The 19,275-nt window shown below is 42.9% G+C and overlaps 2 protein-coding genes across 2 annotated transcripts in view; one reads left to right on the top strand and one right to left on the bottom strand.

Moving 5' to 3' along the window:
- FRY (FRY microtubule binding protein) overlaps positions 1-19,275 on the top strand; it is a 608,287-nt gene that overhangs the window by 104,660 nt on the left and 484,352 nt on the right. The gene's annotated exons all lie outside the window — the stretch shown is intronic.
- On the bottom strand, positions 1,765-2,533 carry LOC132226642 (developmental pluripotency-associated protein 4-like). The gene is given in 3 exon segments (XM_059681188.1): positions 1,765-2,186; positions 2,189-2,371; positions 2,374-2,533. Coding segments are annotated over 3 exon segments (765 nt in total).

A 19,275-nucleotide genomic window follows, 5' to 3' on the forward strand; every position in this document is an offset into this window, starting at 1 on the left:
TAAGGTGAACTGTCATTTGTGTCCTGTGAACTGTCATTGTTGTTACATTCTCATAGTTTTATATTATATTTTTTAGTGTAGATTTTATTTTATTTTTAAAAAATATATTCTTACTGATTTCAGAGAAAAAAGGAGAGGGAGAGAGAGCCAGAAACATCAATGATGAGAGAGAATCATCGATTGGCTGCCTCCTGCATGTCCCACACTGGGGATTGAGTCCGCAATCCAGGCATGTGCCCTGACCAGAATCGAACCATGACCTCCATGGGTCAACTCTCAAACACTGAGCCATACCAGCTGAGCTTTAGTGTAGATTTTAGATTCCTTAAAGACAGGAATTATGTCTCATGTATCATAATGCACTTAGTGCATTGTCTTGTACAAAATAATAATTCAATAAACACTTGTTCATTTTAGTGTATATTTTCTCTATGGGTAAAGATTTTTATTTTGAAAGCTCAAGCATGTGGTATATAAATTATAAAACGGAGGGCTGACGTCACACAGACATTTCCATTTGCTATTGGAGAACAGCTGTAAATCATTTTTAAGGGTTGGAGCTGAATCATATGTAGCTTGGAATGACATTTCCTGGGCTGCTGAGGAGAAGCCTTTGCATATATGCGGGGTTGTTCCCAGCATATGAAATGACAGGAACTGGGCACTGTTTGAAGCATGAGGTAAGTGGCCTCCACCATTAGAAAACAAGCAGCAGAAGAATTTAGAATTCAAATGGAGTGTGGTTAATTCTGAGTAGGGCATTCCTTGTATGATGTCACCACCAAGCATTTGAAAGAAAGCAGTAGCCTAAGTTGTAAAAATAGAGAGACAACAGAAAGCATATAGAGAATATTTTTTCCTATAGAATAGTGGAAAAGCAATTTCATACAGAATGTAACACAGTTCCAAAAGAAACTGTGTAAATCACTACACTACAGAGTTTAATCAGTTTATTACTAACTGTACAGTTTGCCCAACAAGTGATTAGCAAACTCAGAAGCTGAGTGATTTTACCAGAGCGAAGATGTAAAATTACCCTTGCATTCATTTTCCCCCCAAAAGATGCACATTTTTACTATATCCTCTTTGTCTCTTTTCAAAGGCCTTCTCTCTATATTGATGAAAGGAAAAATGGGCGGTTCCATTCTTCAACTTTTAATATTTAGCCCATCATCCTGTTACATTGGGCCAACTGAAATCTGGCTAGAAACTGATCTGCCAAACTTCTAAATGGAATGAACTGAAGTTACCCACACAATTGAAATATTTGAAGATAAGAAAAGGGGAAAAAAGCTAGCAGTTTGAAGTGATTAAATTTAGAATTAGGAGGCAGCAACCCCTAAAGGAGTCAGAATTCTGAGGCAGGAGTCCAGCGAGGGAGCACACCTGCTTCTCCGCTCCCTTCACGAGGTTCACTCAGACTCCCACCATGAAAAAGCTGCTGGGGTCACTTCCGTTTCAGATGGGTAATCCTTGCATGGCATGAGTGACTTGCATCTTCACTGCAATGAAAGATAATTTGTGAAAGCCTTGTTCATTTTAAAGCATAACTGTCTGTATCCCAGCAGATGAAGCAGCAGGCACTGTTGGGAGTCTGAGGTTAACATCTCCTCCCCACCCGCCTGTGGGCCCTGTAAGTAGGGAGCACCGAGGGTGTCAAGCAGCCTGAAGTTTGGCTGTTAGTGGCACCACGGAGTTGATTGTAGTCACCTTTCCACCATTAATTACAAGCATAGCTGTACTCTTTTTCGTGGCATTATAATCTCACTGGAGGCTTCTCACTAATAACTTATGCCTATGAATGCATTTGGGGCACAACATATTGTTCTCCAGGTATGAGGGTGGAAAGTTGCAGGCAGGTAGCAAGAAGAGTGCATACACTTGCCCCTGTTTCTCAGGAATCCAGGCCTGCCCCGCACAAAACTGTAGCTGAACCCAACCCCCTGTGGCTGCAGGGAGACTTTGCCCATGGACCACAGACCACTTGTAACCATAGGCCTCCTGCGGTGACACCAAGGTCTCCGTATCCCCAGTCTTCCCAGTCATGGCTGAAGTTCTGCTCCAGGAGGCAAAAACAGCATCTGGCACGGATGTTGTCACGAAAATATTGTCTATTTCCTCAAGGAGAGCAGTAGCGTCCCCTTCAGGAATAGGCCCTCCCTCCAGGGGACCAGTCACTTCAGGAAGACCAAACTGTCCAGAGTCATTTCCCCCTTTTTCATCTTTAATTTCCTTTGTTTTACTGTCAGTATCCTTGCCTCCTCTGGTGCGATAGGAATATCCTTTTGATTAGGGTAAGCATGTTCATGCAGCCTGTTATATGTTTCCAATTTCATGCTTTTGGTGCTTAGCTTTAATAGCTGGCACCAAACCTCATGGCATCTTGGTGAATTAGGTTAACTGGTGACAAGTGAATAGGTAGTGGAGGAATTGGCATCTTCTTGTGAACTCTTACTCTTTTATTTGCTTGTGCCATCTTTTGTGGACAGGAAGCTTTGTCATCTTTCATAGATCTCTTCCATTTGGTCTCCATCCCTAAGGTTCTTTGTATACTTGGTTCACCAGAAACCCAATGTTTCTCTTTAGCTTGTGTTGGTTGGAAGCTTTTTTCCAATTTTCAAGCTTTTTCCACGCTCCTGACTTCTCTGTGGAGTTCCCCTCAAAGCCTCTCCACCTTTATTTTCTGTCTGCAATGCTCATCAGTATGTGTGGGCTTCTAATTATTTTTTGGCTCTAACAACCCCAGGGAAAAAAAGATCAGCTCAGACCCAGCACCTTTGGTTTAGAACGTGTGTCTTCTTGCCTTTTGCATTTTCCATACTCAAAAAAGAACTCAAGGCTGACAAGCAGAAAATCTTCTAATATTTTTTACTATAGTTGGAAACAGAATTTCTTTTCCCTTTATTCCTTCTCCTCCCCCACCCCTTCCTCTCCCTCCTCCTCCTCTTTCTTCTTCTTCTTTCCTGCTACATAGGAAATAATTTGATCTGTGCATCCTATATAATAAAAGCCTAATATGCTAAGTGTCCAGTTGTCCATTCAACCAATTAAAGCATAATGTGCTAATGATATGCTAAGGCCGCTCAACTGCTCGCTATGACATGCACTGACCACTAGGGTGCAGAAGCTTAAACCAGTAGGTTAGCTTGCAGCTGGTATCTGGCCAATTGGGACTGAGCAAGACAGGCTGTACATGCCCTGGAGCCCTCCCATGTTCCTCCCCGGCCCCAATCGTGTACTAGTGGGGTCCCTCGGCCTCTGCGCTCTCATAATCCAGGACCTCTCAGGTGATGTCAGAGAGCCGGTTCTGGCCCAATCCCACAGGCCAGGCCAAGGGACCCCACTGGTGCATGAATTCATGCACCAGGCCTCTAGTATTTGTATAATGACTTTATCTCTGACAGTAGTTGTAGTTTTTCATGATTCTCTTATATTTTCTACTTGAATAATATTATTATCTGCAAGTAATAATGTTTGTTTTCTGCTTTTGAATTCAGAGTCCACCCATTTTAGCTTGAATATTAACACTTTTTAGCCTCAGTTTCTTCATCTGTAAATGGGTATAAAATATTGTACATCACTGCTATGAAGAGTAAATGCAATAATATATATAACTCTTAGGACAGTATTTAATAAGAGATCAATATATGCATGCTCCATTTTAGAACTTATAGTAAGCTAATTTTAGTAGTTATGGTATAGACCCTGTACTTAAGATTTTGATTTTATTGTTTTATTATCTTTGTGGAGAATATGTATGCCAAGCAATTATTGCTAATATATAGGAAAACAATGACTTTTCATACACTGTTATTTTAATGAGCTTTCTTACTGAAATTATTTATTCTGATGATTTTTCAGTAATGGGTTTTACAGTATAAATTATAACCTGTAAATAATGGAACTCATTCTATCTTTTACTTATTTTATTACTTAGTCAGAATTCCTAGATAACACTGTGAAATACTATGTTTCTGATTTTATTGAGAATGTCTACAGTGCTTCACCATTTTAGGTAAGGTGTTGGCTAGTTTTAGATTATAATTTTTATCATATTAATGATTTATTCTTCAAATCCTAGCAAACTAATTTTTTTTATTAGGAAGTGAATTTTATTAAGTACTTTTTAGCATCTATTGAAATGATCATGTGTTTTCCACTTTTTTGAGATCAATTATAGTAGACTAGAGGCCCGGTGCACAAAATTTGTGCAGGGGGTGGGGGAGGGTCCCTCAGCACAGCCTGCACCCTCTCCAATCCGGGATCCCTCTCACAATCTAGAACCACTGGCTCCTAACTGCTTGCCTGCCTGCCTGATGCCCCTAACTGCTCCCCTGCCGGCCTGATGTCCCTAACTGCTCTCCCCTGCCAGCCTGATCCCCCTAACTGCTCTCCCCTCCGGGCCTGATCCCCCTAACTGCCTAACTGCTCTCCCCTCCTTGCCTGATCTCCCTAACTGCCTAACTGCTCTCCCCTGCCAGCCTGATCCCCTTAACTTCCTATCTGCTCTCCCCTCCTGGCCTGATCCCCCTAACTGCCTATCTGCTCTCCCTTTCTCTCCATGCCCTTCGGACTCCCGGCACAGCATCCTGAGAGCTCTCTGCCATGGCCCTGCCCCCATCCTGATTGGTCGTAGTGACAGTGTCCTGGCCCATTTCCATATTCCTCTATTATTAGTGTAGATTGAAGTAATTAATTATTATTTATCTAAGGTTGAACTGTCTCTGTATTACTGGCATAAAGTATATTTTGTAATAATTTTCTATTTTAAAAATATTTTTATTGATTTTTAGAGAGAGAGGAAGGGAGAGGGAAAGAGATAGAAACATCAATGTGAGAGTGGAACATTGATCAGCTGCCTCCTGCATGCCCCAAACTGGGGATTGAGCCAGAAACCTGGGCATGTGAATCAACATGGGATGATGCACAACCAACTGAGTCACACTGCCAGGGCTGTAATAATTTTCTTTTTACTAACTTGATTTAGTAATATTTTCTTAAGATTTCTGCATCTTTGTTTCTAAGTGTTATCAGACTGGATTTTTGTTTTGTTTGTTTGTTTTGAACACTATTTTTCTGCTTTTTGTATCAAGGATATGTGAGTTTTATGAAATGAATTGACAATCCATCTTTTTGTGTTGTTATCCAGAATGACTTGAATAATATAAGAGTATCTATTGCTTAACAATTGCTTAGAACATAATTTGGTCTTAGTGGCTGTGGGAAAATTGGGTTTTATTTATTAACTAGAGGCCTGGTGCATAAAATTTGTGCACAGGGTGTGGGGGTCCCCTCAGTCTGGCCTGTGCCCTCGGGATGTCTGACTGCCGGTTTAGGCCTGGATTGGGCCTAAACCAGCAGTCGGACATCCCTCTCACAATCCAGGTTGCTGCATGCACCAGTGACCATACTTTTCATACAGGTGAAAGGCATCTTGCTGTTGTATGGGCAGCTACATTTTTTGCCCTGATTATAAAAGTAGTACATAACATGATCCTTCTGAGGCAGTAGTACCATTTCCCCTATCTTATGGGTGGAAACACTGAAGCAGAGAGAAGTTAAGTAATTGGCCTTGTCACACAGTTATAAGTGTCAGAATCAGGGCTGACCACAAAATGTGCAAACCAGAGTCCATGCATGTCAGCGCAGCATCATCCTGTTTTTTCAGTGTTAGAGTAGCCTTGTCAGGTTTTACTTTTTATTTTTTAAAAATATATTTTATTGATTTTTTATGAGAGGAAGGGAGAGGGATAGAGAGTCAGAAATATCGATGAAAAACATCGATCAGCTGCCTCCTGCACACCCCCTACTGGGGATGTGCCCTCAACCAAGATACATGCCCTTGACTAGAATTGAACCTGGGACCCTTCAGTCCGCAGGCTGATGCTCTATCCACTGAGCCAAACTGGTCAGGGCTGGGGGCAGGTTTTACTTTTTAAATCTAAGAGACTGTTTCCAATATATAGGGTAGGGTTCCTAGGCCTGACTGCGATCAGAACCAATATGTGGGGCAACCGGCAGGTGGAGTAATTGGGGGGGCCCCTCTGGCACTCGCCTTGGCTGGTGGCCTGGAGCCACCGCTGGCCGACTGTGCCCCCTGATTGCCACTGCAGGAAGCGACTGGCGGGGTGCCTGCTGGCCAGCCCCGCCCCCCAATCGCTGCCACCGTTCGCCTCCCTCTCGGGAGCGTCTGCCCCCTGGTGGTCAGTGTACATTATAACAATGAGTCGGTCTGCCATTTGGTCAATTTGCATATTAGGGTTTTATTGTATAGGATCACTGCTACAGTTTCTCCCATAATTATCCGCATAGTGGAAAATTTTTCTTGGATCCCTTTGAGAACAGCTTTCTATAGGATTGTTTATTTCTTACAATTTTAAAGAATTTCTCACATAGAGTGTATATAATGTTCTTCATCATATATTTTATTTTCCTTCCTAAAGTGGTATATTTGTAGTTTCTCCCAGATTTAATCTTTACCTTTGGCAGAACTTTTGATCTTTTACTGTCATTTTAAAGAGCCAGTTCTTGAAATGATTAGTTCTATAATTTTATAACTCATTACTTTCTGGTTTTACATGTCTCTTAAATCATGCCCGCCCATATTCTTTAGATTTATATTTTTCTCTGTCATCTTAAGTTGTATGTTTAATTCACTTATTTTAATTTGTCCTGATTTAATAATAGAAATCTTAGTTTTAAAATGTTTGTATACTATTTCTTAGAGTCCCAAATGTTTGGAACCTGAGGAAACTGTCAAATCATGGAAATCAAACCATTTGTGTTCCATATTGGGAACATAAACAGGTGAAAGGCTTGTCTCAGAGCCAAGTAGTTGTAGAACCAAAGTGAGTATCAGTGTCCCTGACCCTCTTTTTCCACTGCACCACTCCACCACTCCACCTACCTTCTTAACCAAAAAAGACATGACAATGAAATAATTATTTCTCTTGGTAATGCGACCTGTCTGCCATAACAACTTGGGAAACTCCTCTCAAATGCCGAGGACTTAAGTGGCCAGCTACAGACATTCTGAGTACTCTTTTTTTTCCCTCTGGGACAGAGGTTAGTTTGTGTTGACACAGGCTGAATCAATAAACCTGCTGTTGATTCAGGTAGGGTGCAAGGCCTGTAGAGGGAGTCTTTGGAACTAGAGTTTCAGACCAGCCGAACCATACCTGTCCTGAATCAGCCACACATTTCTTCAGCTGCCCAGCTCTAAACCAGACCTCCAGGTTAGAGAGCCTGGCTCTGCTCGTTTAGTGCTCCAGTGTAACTATGCCTCTCCACCATGTGCCAGTGTGCCATCATGCCCTGGATGCATTTTTACCTGAAAGCTACATTGGTGAAGGATTGCATCTCCTTGCAATAGAGTTCTGGGGGGGTGAGGAGAGAACAAGTGGATTAAGAAAGAGCTGCTCTGACTTGCATTAGTGAGAGGTCGAATATCATGGAGTAATGTGGGCAGGATTCTTAATTTTTACTTACCAAAGATTATGAAAGATAAATACTTTCTTGTAACATTTGATGTTGATGACCCCTTGAAAATGAAGATATAAAAAGATGGGTTTGTGTGTATACATATTGGTGAACATGCATATGTGTACATACATGTATTTCACACACAGAGAAGAGTCTAAAACCCCAAAGATCTTGTGGTGGAGCATCTTCATGTGAAGGGACAAATGTTTTTGTCATGGATATAATTTATACCTTTTTTTAAGTGTCTGTGTTCCTGATCCAAAGTCTGTGAGCCTGACACTTTGAAAGGCCAAAATTCAAAATGCCAGAGTTTTGAGTAAGCAAAGGTTTACTCATGGAGAAGGCACCAACACCAGAAGATGGGAGACTTAGTGGTGCCTCAAATCTATCTTATGAAAGCACAGATTTCAGGCTTCTTTCATGTCAGTGGAAAGAGTAATAGGAGGGGCAAGAGATGATTGACAACCATAGACATCTGGATACCAACTAAGGGTACGAGAAAGATTGTGCTTAGTCTGTTGACCCTGCTTGATGTTGAGTATGGTCAGGAGGTTCCTGCAAATCTTTAATAAACAATATATACTTCCCTTATCTCCTCTGGAGAGGCACCTTCTGGTAAGGGTCTGTTTTTATAAACCTCAAGCTGGAAGCAGAATTCCTCTAATAATTAATACATTTTTTTGCAATACTAACAGAAGCTATTAGCCCAAAGGCCATGGGAACAAAGCAGGCTTGAACAATATGGAATTGGAAGGGCCAAGTATTTCACTCTGTTACATCTATTTTGTCTGAGTTTTTTACATTTTACACAGAATAATACTCAGTATATGTTCTTATTTCTATTTCTTTTACTGCATGAAGGTAAGGGGAGTTTGACTCTTGTTACCTGGAGTTATCTGTAAAATTCAATGCAGCTTATAAGATTTTGAGTCAACCGATGTTTATTATGGGCCAACTCTATGAAATTCCCGTACCCAGGGGCTCTCAAAAGATATTTTTTTACTCACTTTTACACAGCCACTTCCTGTATAATGAATGTTGTCATTATTGCTTTAAAGATGAAGTCACGGAAGCTCAAAGAGATTAACCAACTTATCCTGGGTCACACAGTTAATACTAGTTATATCAGAATCTAAAATCAAACCCAGATTTTCTGATTTCAAGTTTAATATTCTTTCACCTCTCTGCTAGGACAAAGCAATTTCATACTAAATGTTCATTCCTCCAGGTATAGGAGGATGCCTTGTTTACCTTTATACAGAGCCTTGTTAGCTGTTTCACAGGAGATTATATACTAATTATCCTTATTGATTTTTATTTTTATCACAGCATCACATCAGCATTCTTTGAGAGGTCACATCACAATGCTATAAAACCTTTAAAAACTAGCCATTCTCCTAAACACACACACACACACACACACACACACACACACACACACACGCAAAACTAGCTACCCCCTGACCCACTTTACTTAATAAGTTTTTGTTCCAGAATTAATCCATGCAATTTGATGTAGAATTTGAAGGGGAAGGAAATAAGAAATTGTGTTTCCTTAACAAACATTATGTCCCACGCACTTTCCAAAGGGTATCTTATTTAATTCTCAGAAGGACTCTAACTTATCCTGTGACTCCAGCCCTAGTACTGTTTCCACCTCACTGGGCTGCCTCTCTGTGCTATGAGAAGTGCATTAAGTATCATATGTCAAGAACATCAGATGTCTTATACCCCTTTTGAAAATTCAGCTGGTTTTCAGAAGTTCATCCCTCTTGTCATAAATTGATTGGGTTACCAGTAAGTAAAAAATGAAACTAAAGCAATCTGCATTAGCAATTTTATTAACCCAAAGTGGATATACAGATGGCTAAAAGACATATAAAAAATGATCATCAGAAAGATGAAAATTAAAATGACAATAAGATATCACCTCATTCCTGTCAGAATGGCTACCATCAAAAAAGCAACAAATGACAAGTGCTGGCAAGGATGTGGAGAAAAGGGAACCCTAGTACACTGCTGGTGAGAATGCAGACTGGTGCAGTCATTATGGAAAACAGTATGGAGTTTCCTCAAAAAAATTAAAAATGGAACTCCCATTTGACCCAGGGATCCCATTTCTAGGAATATATCCTAAGGAACCCGAAACACCAATCAGAAAGAATGTATGCACCTCTATGTTCATAGCAGCACAATTTACAATAGCTAAGATCTGGAAACAGTCCCAGTGCCCATCACTAGATGAGTGGATAAGAAAGCTGTGGTACATTTACACCATGGACCACTATGCAGCAGTAAAAAAGAAGGGTTTCTTACCCTTTGAGACAGCATGGAAGGACCTGGAGATTATTATGCTAAGTGAAATAAGTCAGTCAGAGAAAGACAATTATCACATGATCTCACTCATATGTGGAATCTAATTAACACAATAAACTGATGTACAAAATAGATCCAGAGACATAGAAGCATGGAAGACTGGAATTTCAGGGGGAAGGTGGGAGTGGGAAGAGATCAACCAAAGAACTTGTATGCATATAAGCATAACCCATGGACACAGACAGGAGGGTGATAGAGACCTGTGGTGGGGGGTAGGGGCAGGTTAGAAGGGGTCAATGGAGGAAAAGGGAGAATGTATGCAATACTTTCAACAATAAAGTTTTTTTAAAAAATCTAGGTATTTGTTTCTACTCTCTTCCTTCTGAAACTGATGTACCTCTTACAACTTTATTAGAATTTTTTTAGTTTTTTAGGAGCTACTCAAGTCAGAAGTGGTATGTAATTTTAAGTAAGTGTTCTTAATTTGGCCTCTAAAGTCTTGCATTTTTCCCTGTTGGCAGAATGGCATTTAGATAGCCCTTTGAACTTGTGCATACACAGCAAGGTCTGCTGCATTTGTGAAATTCAGCACAAACAGTCATTTGTTGGCACAAATCATGTGTACTAATATTTTTTGCTTACATTCACTTTTCTATTTAAATTCTTCATTAAATATATGATGGAAATTTCATTTCTTACCTCCCCCCCTTTTTTTTATTCAAGGTGTCCCCTGGCCTTTGTCTACAGAGGCCAATTAGTCAGATCAGGTAGTGTTATTCTCTATCATTTATTAAATTGTATGTTCTTCAAACTCAGGAACTCTGCCTAATACTTTTATGCCCTCCTGTCACAGCTGGACTTATAATTGTGATACATGAAAGAACTCAATAAATGTGTGTCACATTGAATGGAATGGAATTGTAGTAACTGTCTGCCCTCAGTGGATGTCCTGTTTGTGCCTCCACAAGCCCCTGTTGCGTTCAGAAGCGAGTGCTTCCAGAAGGGAAGTGAGGTTCCTAGAGAGACACAATTCACTGTGACAGACAGTAGAGCCTTGGGGTCCAGAGTCCAACTGCCTGCCCCTCCCTTCTTTGCTCTTGCCTCTTCCCTGGGGGCTGTTTCCATTGCCCAAATCTGTGTTGTATCATTCTGAATTGGGAAATGTCAAGTTCACAAAATAGCACTAGAATTCTCTTCCCTCCTCCCTCTTTTTTGGTATAACAAGAACAAAAAGTTAAAGTTACTTTCTTGTGATTAATTCACTCATTTGGAAAGTTACCCAAAACAGTTGTTGAGAGTCATGTTTGAGCCATTGGTGTGCTGGGGTCCAACCCCAGCAGGTCCAGGGGTCCCCAAAGGTGTGGACGGAGTCGGCGAAGACTATCCACCTTCTTCCTACGGTGGAGTCCGATCCATCCCGAGAGTGGGGCTTACCTAGGGGTCCCTGTTCGGGCGCCATATGCCGGGGTCCGGCCCCAGCAGGTCCAGGGGTCCCCAAAGGTGTGGACGGAGTCGGCGAAGAAGGAATGACACAGAGGCAGTGTTCAGTTGATCAGCAGCCTAGCCAGGATCTCCAGCCAAGTTCTGGTCTCGATCCCCAGAGAGGTTCTGCTTAGGCTCTCCAGAGAGGTTCTGTCCAGGTACTCCAGTCAGGTTCAGTCACCAGGTTCTAGTCAGGTTCTCTTGCCAATTTCTGTAGTCAGGTTCAGATGCTGGGGTCCATCTTCTGTCTCTAGAGAACGTTCTGTGTAGGTTCTGTGCCTAGGCTCTGTCTCTCTTGGTCCTGTCTTCCAAGCCCTGTGTTCTAAGTTCTGTGTCTTTCTGTCTTCTGAATTCTGTCTGTTTTTGTCTTGTTGCATCTGTATTTATACCAGTTGATTCTAATCCTGTCAATTTCTATTACAAAGGTTAGGGCGTTTCTTATCTCCATTCCAGGGAGTAAAGATTATGTAGCTTAAGCATGATTGTTTGTAGTTAAATTGATTAACTACCCGCCTGGCACTTAGTTAAGGGGTTTCATCCCCTCCCTAACTTCAGGGGAAAATCCCTACCTGGGGATTCAACCTTTCTCGGAGAGGTGACCTTGGTTAAAACACAGCGCCAAGAAGGTGAGCAAACATATTAAGAACAGTATGTCATATATGCCAGGTCCCTTGAAACAGCAAGGATGGACCGGCTCCCGGCAAATTCCCCCTTTTTTATTTTTTAAAATCAAGCATTAAAAAGAAAAACCTGAAATGCTCTCTTATATCCATTTTAAGAGTAGGATTGGCGCTTTCTGCTATTACCTGAGTCCTGATCTATCATCCCAGGGAGAGCTTGCCAATCCTGCACTTTCCCAGGGTAGAAAGGCTGCAGTGGGGTTAAGGATAAGGCTCCTTGGGCCTACCTCCTCCCATGCCACTACATTTACCTTTCCTTCCTCAGAAAAGCATGGACATACTTCTTGAATAAAACGTTCTGTCTGACTGGGAGTAACCTTAATTCCTCTGCTAGCAAGCATATGTGTTAAAAGATTAATACAGAGTCTTATTTCTTTAGACTCAGTATGGCACATCTTCTTAATCTAAAGATCAATACAGAGTCTTCTTTCTTTGGACTCAGTATGGCACATCTTCTCAATCTAAGTTCTGTACTATCCACCTTCTTACCCTACTTATCCTCTATAGGGGGGTCTGTAGCACCCTGGTGGAGTCCTATCCGTCCCGAGTGTGGGGGTTCTCAATGCGGGGGGGGGGGGGGGGGCTTACCTAGGGGAATCCTTTTCCAGGTGTTCCCAAAGGTGTGGACGGAGTCGGCGAAGACTATCCACCCTTTTCCTATGGTGGAGTCCTATCCGTCCTGAGTGCGGGGTGCTTACCTAGGGGTCCCTGTTCGGGCACCAGATGCTGGGGTCCAACCCCAGCAGGTCCAGGGGTCCCCAAAGGTGTGGACGGAGTCGGCGAAGACTATCCACCTTCTTCCTACGGTGAAGTCCGATCCATCCCGAGAGTGGGGCTTACCTAGGGGTCCCTGTTCGGGCGCCATATGCCGGGGTCCGGCCCCAGCAGGTCCAGGGGTCCCCAAAGGTGTGGACGGAGTCGGCGAAGAAGGAATGACACAGAGGCAGCGTTCAGTTGATCAGCAGCCTAGCCAGGATCTCTAGCCCGGATCTCCAGCCAAGTTCTGGTCTGGATCTCCAGAGAGGTTCTGCTTCAGATCTCCAGCCAGGTTCAGTCACCAGGTTCTAGTCAGGTTCTCTTGCCATGTTCTATAGTCAGGTTCAGTCCAGGATCTATTGCCATGTTCTCTCCAGCGAAGTTCTTCTGTCTGTAGGTTCTGTGTAGGTTCTGTCTGTAGGGTCCCTCTTCTTAGTTCTGTCTTCTTTCTTCTGACTTCTAAGTTGTGTGTCTGAAGTTCTGTCTCTCTGTCTGGTTCTGTGTTCTGAGTTCTGTGTCTTGCTGTCTTGTTACATCTGTATTTATACCAGTTGATTCAATCCTATCAATCTCTATTACAAAGGTTAGGGCATTTCTTATCTCCATTCCAGGGAGTAAAGATTATGTAGCTTAAGCATGATTGTTTGTAGTGATTAACTACCCGCCTGGCACTTAGTTAAGGAGTTTCGCCGAAACCCGTTTGGCTCAGTGGATAGAGCGTCGGCCTGCGGACTGAAAGTTCCCAGGTTCGATTCCGGTCAAGGGCATGTACCTTGGTTGCGGGCACATCCCCAATGGGGAGTGTGCAGGAGGCAGCTGGTCGATGTTTCTCTCTCATCGATGTTTCTAACTCTCTATCTCTCTCCTTTCCTCTCTGTAAAAAAAAACTCAATAAAATATATTTAAAAAAAAAAAAAAGGAGTTTCATCCCCTCCCTGACTTCAGGGAAAAATTCCTACCTGGAGAAACAACCTTTCTCGGAGAGGTGACCTTGGTTAAAACACAGCGCCAAGAAGGTGAGCAAACATATTAAGAACTGTATGCCATATATGCCAGGTCCCTTGAAACAGCAAGGATGGACCAGCTCCCGGCATTGGTGAATCAAGTAAATCAACCTTTTAATATTAGAGTCAAATGTTCAGGCCTTATCCTTCCACATCAGCCTTTTACCTAAAAATTTCAGCTTGTCTTGAACTTTTCTTATTGTTTTTCTATTCCTAACCTCCTTTCTTCTGCTGATGTCAACCTGTTAGGTATTTGTGTTTGTTTAAGTGTCTGAAAATATAACTCCCACAGCTCAGAATTGCTTTTAGAAGTTGCCTGGACTCAGAAGACACGATTCTGCTGTTATCCACCTTTGCTCCTGCTCTTAGCCCGGGGAGCCTGCCTCTGTAGGACACAGGCACCCAGGGCAAGGCAGAAGTGGTCCCAGTAAGCCAGGAGGATGAGCCTCCAGCTCCACAGCCCAGCAAACATTTACTGAGATCTTACTGTATGCCAGGCACTGAGCTAGGCACAGGCACTACAAAGATGAATAAGAAATGAGAGCCATTCCAGCAAGGGAGACTGAGTCATAAGCAGAGATGTATCAAACAGTGCAGGAAATGTGGTGGTAGGTAGTTGTGCAGGGTGAGTTAGAAGCACAAAGGGCCACCTAACGCAGCTGGAAAAAGCTATAAATGGTTTCTTAATGGAGCCTGGGGAATTAGGAGCAGGAGATGGGGGCTGAAGTGTAGGAAGCAAGGAAGTGAACTTAGGGGTGAGGAGAGGGTAAGAAAGGACTCAGGAGGAAGTGGCAAAATAAACTCAGGCACTAACTGAGAAATGGCTGGAGTGAGGCGTGTCAGGGCACTGCCGCATGTACTTGAGTGCTGCTGAACAGGCAGCACAGAGAAGGTCTTTGAAAGAGAGGAGTGTAAAGAAGCGAACCAGCACCATGTCACAGAGGAAATGCTGGGTATTGCTAAGGGATAGAGAACAAGCTATCACTGCCTTTCCACCTGTAGGCTGTAGGGAGCCATTAATACAATTTAAGTAGAAGAATGATCTCACCATTTTCCTTTTAGATGGAGTCATTGGGCACCAGTGCTTAGGATATGTTTAAGGGCAGAAGGTAGAGAGGAAGCTATTGCAGAATCCAGGCAAGAGTTAATGGAAACCTGCATTAGAACAAGTATAACAGGAATAGAGGAAGCGATGAGTTCAAAAAGGTAAAATTGGAAGCACCTGATAAGTAGTGTGTGTAGTGGTGGTCAGAGGAGGGAATTTAGAATAATTCCCAAGTTAGGAACTTAAGAGGTCAAAAATATGCAGGAGGGGTAGTGATTTTGAGATCATGATGATTTCAGTTCTGGATGTGTTGAGTTTGGGGTGATCATATCCAAATGGAAATACCAATCAAATGGCTGGACATAGGGGCCCAAATATGAAATGGTAGCATCGATTTGAGAATTAGATGTATCTGAAGAATGCACAGTCAGTATTTGAGAATGAGAACACAGATTGATTAAATATCCCTCAACTAACAACCACAAGTTGCTTAGACATATGAGATAAAGTTCTAGATGAACACATACTTAGTGATTATATATATACTAGGGGCCCGGTGCACGAAATTCGTGCACTGGGTGTGGGGTGGGGGGGGGGGAGTGTCCCTCAGCCCAGTCTGCCCCCTCTCACATACTGGGAACCCTCAGGCGTTGACCCCCATCACCCTCCAATCGCAGGATCGGCCCCCTGCCCAGGCCTGACGCCTCTGTCAGAGGCGTCAGGCCTGGGCAGGGGACCCTCATTTCCCCCCCATCACTGGTTCTGCCCCCAGCCCAGGCCTGATGCCTCTGGCCTAGGCGTCCGGCCCGGGCAGCGGGGACCCGCAGTGGCAGCGGGGGGTGCCGCGATCACACGGGCTCCGCCCCTGCCCCTGCAGGATGCCTCTGGCTGAGGCGTTCGGCCCGGGCAGCGGGGACCCACAGCTGCAGCGGCCCCGCGATCTTGGGCTCCGCTTTAGGCCCAGGCAAGGGGCCCCTAGCTCCTGAGACTGCCAGCTTCGACTGTGCCCAGCTCCCATCGCTGGCTCCACCCCTACTTCCTGCTATCACTGGCCAGGGTGGAAAAGGCGCCTGATTCTCCGATCATGGCTGGGGGGCAGGGCAAAGGCGGCCTCAAGGCCGCCTTTGCCCTGCCCCCCAGTTCTTAGCTCCCCCCTGGGTTTCCGATCACTGTCAGTGGCAGGGGGCTTCTTCCTGCTTTCCCTTTCGCCTCCCTGCATTGTGCCTACATATGCAAATTAACTGCCATCTTGTTGGCAGTTAACTGCCAATCTTAGTTGGCAGTTAATTTGCATATAGCCCTGATTAGCCAATGAAAAGGGTATCGTTGTACGCCAATTACCATTTTCTCTTTTATTAGTGTAGATATATGTATGTATTGTCCCCCCCCCCTCCCCCCCCAATAAGGATTAATAAAATAAGATATATTCTGTAAAGCATTGCATCAGAATAGATGTTTGCAAGGAATGCAGACAAAACAACATAAACCACAAACCACTTTCTCCAAAAAAAGAGCAAGCATGTAGAAAATTATAGCTTTGAATCTGTGTCAAGGAAGGGTGTCTGACAGCTACAGGATATGAGAAGAAGTTTCAAATTACTAACTTGTTTGGTTTGGAGGAAAGAATGTTCACAAGTAGTCGCCAGAGACCCCCTTATACCGTCAGTATAAAAATGAAGTCACTGTTAGTATATCCTCACCCTACTCACCCTGGCCATATATGTTTACCCAGCCTTTCATTTCCCCCTAGTAAGTATGCAACTGCACAAAATACTGCTTATTTCTAGATTGAGGCATTCACTAAAGTCATTTTGGTGTCTCAAAGTGGAAGTACAATGGTAGATGTTTTCTAAGGAAAGAAGCTTCATATATGGTATGATATGTATTACCTTCCAGAATGACAACTCAAACAATACATGGAACTCTTGTATTAAGTGATGTAAAGAATTATATTTCTTGTAATGTTAGTAAGTATCATATATTTTTAAGTCTGAATTACATTGAGATTTCCATGATAGGTTTTCCAAAACTCTAAAATTTTCCAAAATTCTCACCTGTTTCATTACTGTAAACTTCATAAGAATAATCTCTCAGTGTGGAAAGGGGATTTAGAAAAACTGCAGTGAAATACTAGCCTTTCAGATCAGTAGTAAGTAAAAATAAAGGCCTGACAATAAATAAATACATACAAAAGTTTGAGCTAATGTGGTGGTTCATCTTTTGAGAATTTCAGAGGAATTATTGTAGAAAAGTGGAAAACCACAAAATGGGTTTTATTAAATTACTCGTCAAACTTGTACACCTCTATGAAGACCAAAATGAAAACACAAGAAAGCATAGATGGAAAAACACTGACCTCTGTGATAGGATAGCTTTTCATAGAGGTGGTGTGAGAGCTGATCCTTTGTGGAGAAACTTGTTCAACAACAAGAAAAATACAGGTTTGTGTAGAACAGAGGGGTTACTGACAGAGTGAGAACACTGTGTCCTAGTTATTTTCCATCTACTTTGAGGACAATCTGTAAAAAAATAGAAATTATATTTTAATTTGCCCCCCTCCAAGTGTTGGGGTGTGCTGAATAAGTAAAAATGTATTTCTTTAGTTGTCTGTATAAGTTATAATTATAAAGACAATTCATTTGGCTTGTCTTTGACTCCTGAGCCAGACATGAATTATTTGAAGTTACTTTTCTCTCGCCCACCTTCTTTAGCACATGGGAAGGTAGCAGATTTTTGTATTGACCACATAGCACCGAGGCGTAGTCTACTTGTAGGGGAGGGGGGCCTGGAGCACAATGAGTGGGACTTTAAGGCACATCACAAACTTGTTCTGGTTTCTCCCACCATGGCCTGCCACAGTGCCCAAAGAGGCCATTAACAAATGGGTTTGGGTTAAGATAGCAGTTCCCAAACTTGTTTTGTAAAACATCAGGGCTGAAGGATATGAATAGTTGTTACATAGAAAGAAAGGGGAAAGAAATTTCATATTCAGCTAAGTTTGAAAAATGCTGGTTAAACAGAGTTAAGCAGGATTGGTTCTTTGCAGGGCCCTCTAAGCATGTAGCACCATTCCCTTGATGGATTCATGGGCTGAGAGCCAGCTCTGAAGTTGAATCTGGGTGGGTGATGAGTAGCAGGACAAAGCCTGAAATCTAAAACCAAATGTGCCAAAATGTTGGCAGTGGTTGTCTCGATTAGTGAGGTTATATAATTTTTTTAAAGTTTCATTTAATTTACATTTTTGTACTTTTCAAATATTCTGCAACAAACATGTATTTCCTTTGTAATCAAAAGAGTTTTCTAAAAAATAATCAAACATGGAATTATTTTGTGATTTAGCTACTATAAAAATATTTGTCTCCGTAAATATTTGTCTTCCTTTAAATTGTAATTACTAATAGTATTAATATAACCAGCAAGAAATATGGATTTTGTGCAACAAACCAAAAATAGATCTGCTTCAAAGTTGTTTTATATCCTATCTCTTAACTATTTATCAAAGATTAGTAATATAAATGTATAGTTATATTTTGTCAGGGGTGAAAAGATGTTGGTTTGACTTACAATGTTGTTTCTGATACTTGGACCTCCCCTAGATTCTAGAATATGATCCTATCTAATAATAGAGAAACATGTAATTAACTGTAACTTCGCTACCCTTCCCATTGGCTGATCAGCGAGATATGCAAATTAACTGCCAACCAAGAAGGCAGCCGGCAGCCAGGCAGCTGAAGTGAACAGGAGGCTTGCTTGCTCCAGTGATAGAGGAAGCCAAGGTTCCCCGCCTGCCGCTGCTGGCCTCTGAGCTTGCACTCTAAGCAACTATGTTGCAATTATAGAAGTTAAACAATCCCCAGAAACCTGCTTTCAGCCGTCAGAGCTGGAGCGAGCAGGACCGCAACAGTGTTCCAATTATAGAACCCAAACAAACCCAGATACCTGCTTTCAGCAGCCAAGGTCTCAGAGCTGGAGCTGAGCCTCAGAGCTAAAGCCAGCTCTCAGCTCCAGTGACAGCTATAGAAGGTAAATAAATCCCAGAATAAAAAAGAAAAAAGAAAAAAAGGAGAGGTTGGGAGCTTCAGTCACCTGCTGGCCTGAAAACAGCCCTCAGCCCCTCACCCAGACTGGCCAGGCACCCCAGTGGGGACCCCCACCCTGAAGGGGGTGTGACCAGCTGCAAACAGCCATCATCCCCTCATCCAGGCTGGCCAGGCACCCAAGCGGGAACCCCACCCTGAAGGGGGTGTGACCAGCTGCAAACAGCCATCATCCCATCATCCAGGCTGGCCAGGCACCCAAGCGGGACCCTACCCTGATCCGGGACACCCTTCAGGACAAACCAGCCGGCCCCCACCCGTGCACCAGGCCTCTATCCTATATAGTAAAAGAGTAATATGAAAACTGACCCTAACAGCAGAAAGACTGGGAATGACTGGTTACTATGACACACACTGACCACCAGGGGGCAGACGCTCAATGCAGGAGCTGCCCTCTGGTGGTCAGGGGGCTC

Source organism: Myotis daubentonii, chromosome 2, assembly GCF_963259705.1.
Source record: "Myotis daubentonii chromosome 2, mMyoDau2.1, whole genome shotgun sequence".
In the NCBI taxonomy this organism is placed as follows: Eukaryota; Metazoa; Chordata; class Mammalia; order Chiroptera; family Vespertilionidae; genus Myotis; species Myotis daubentonii.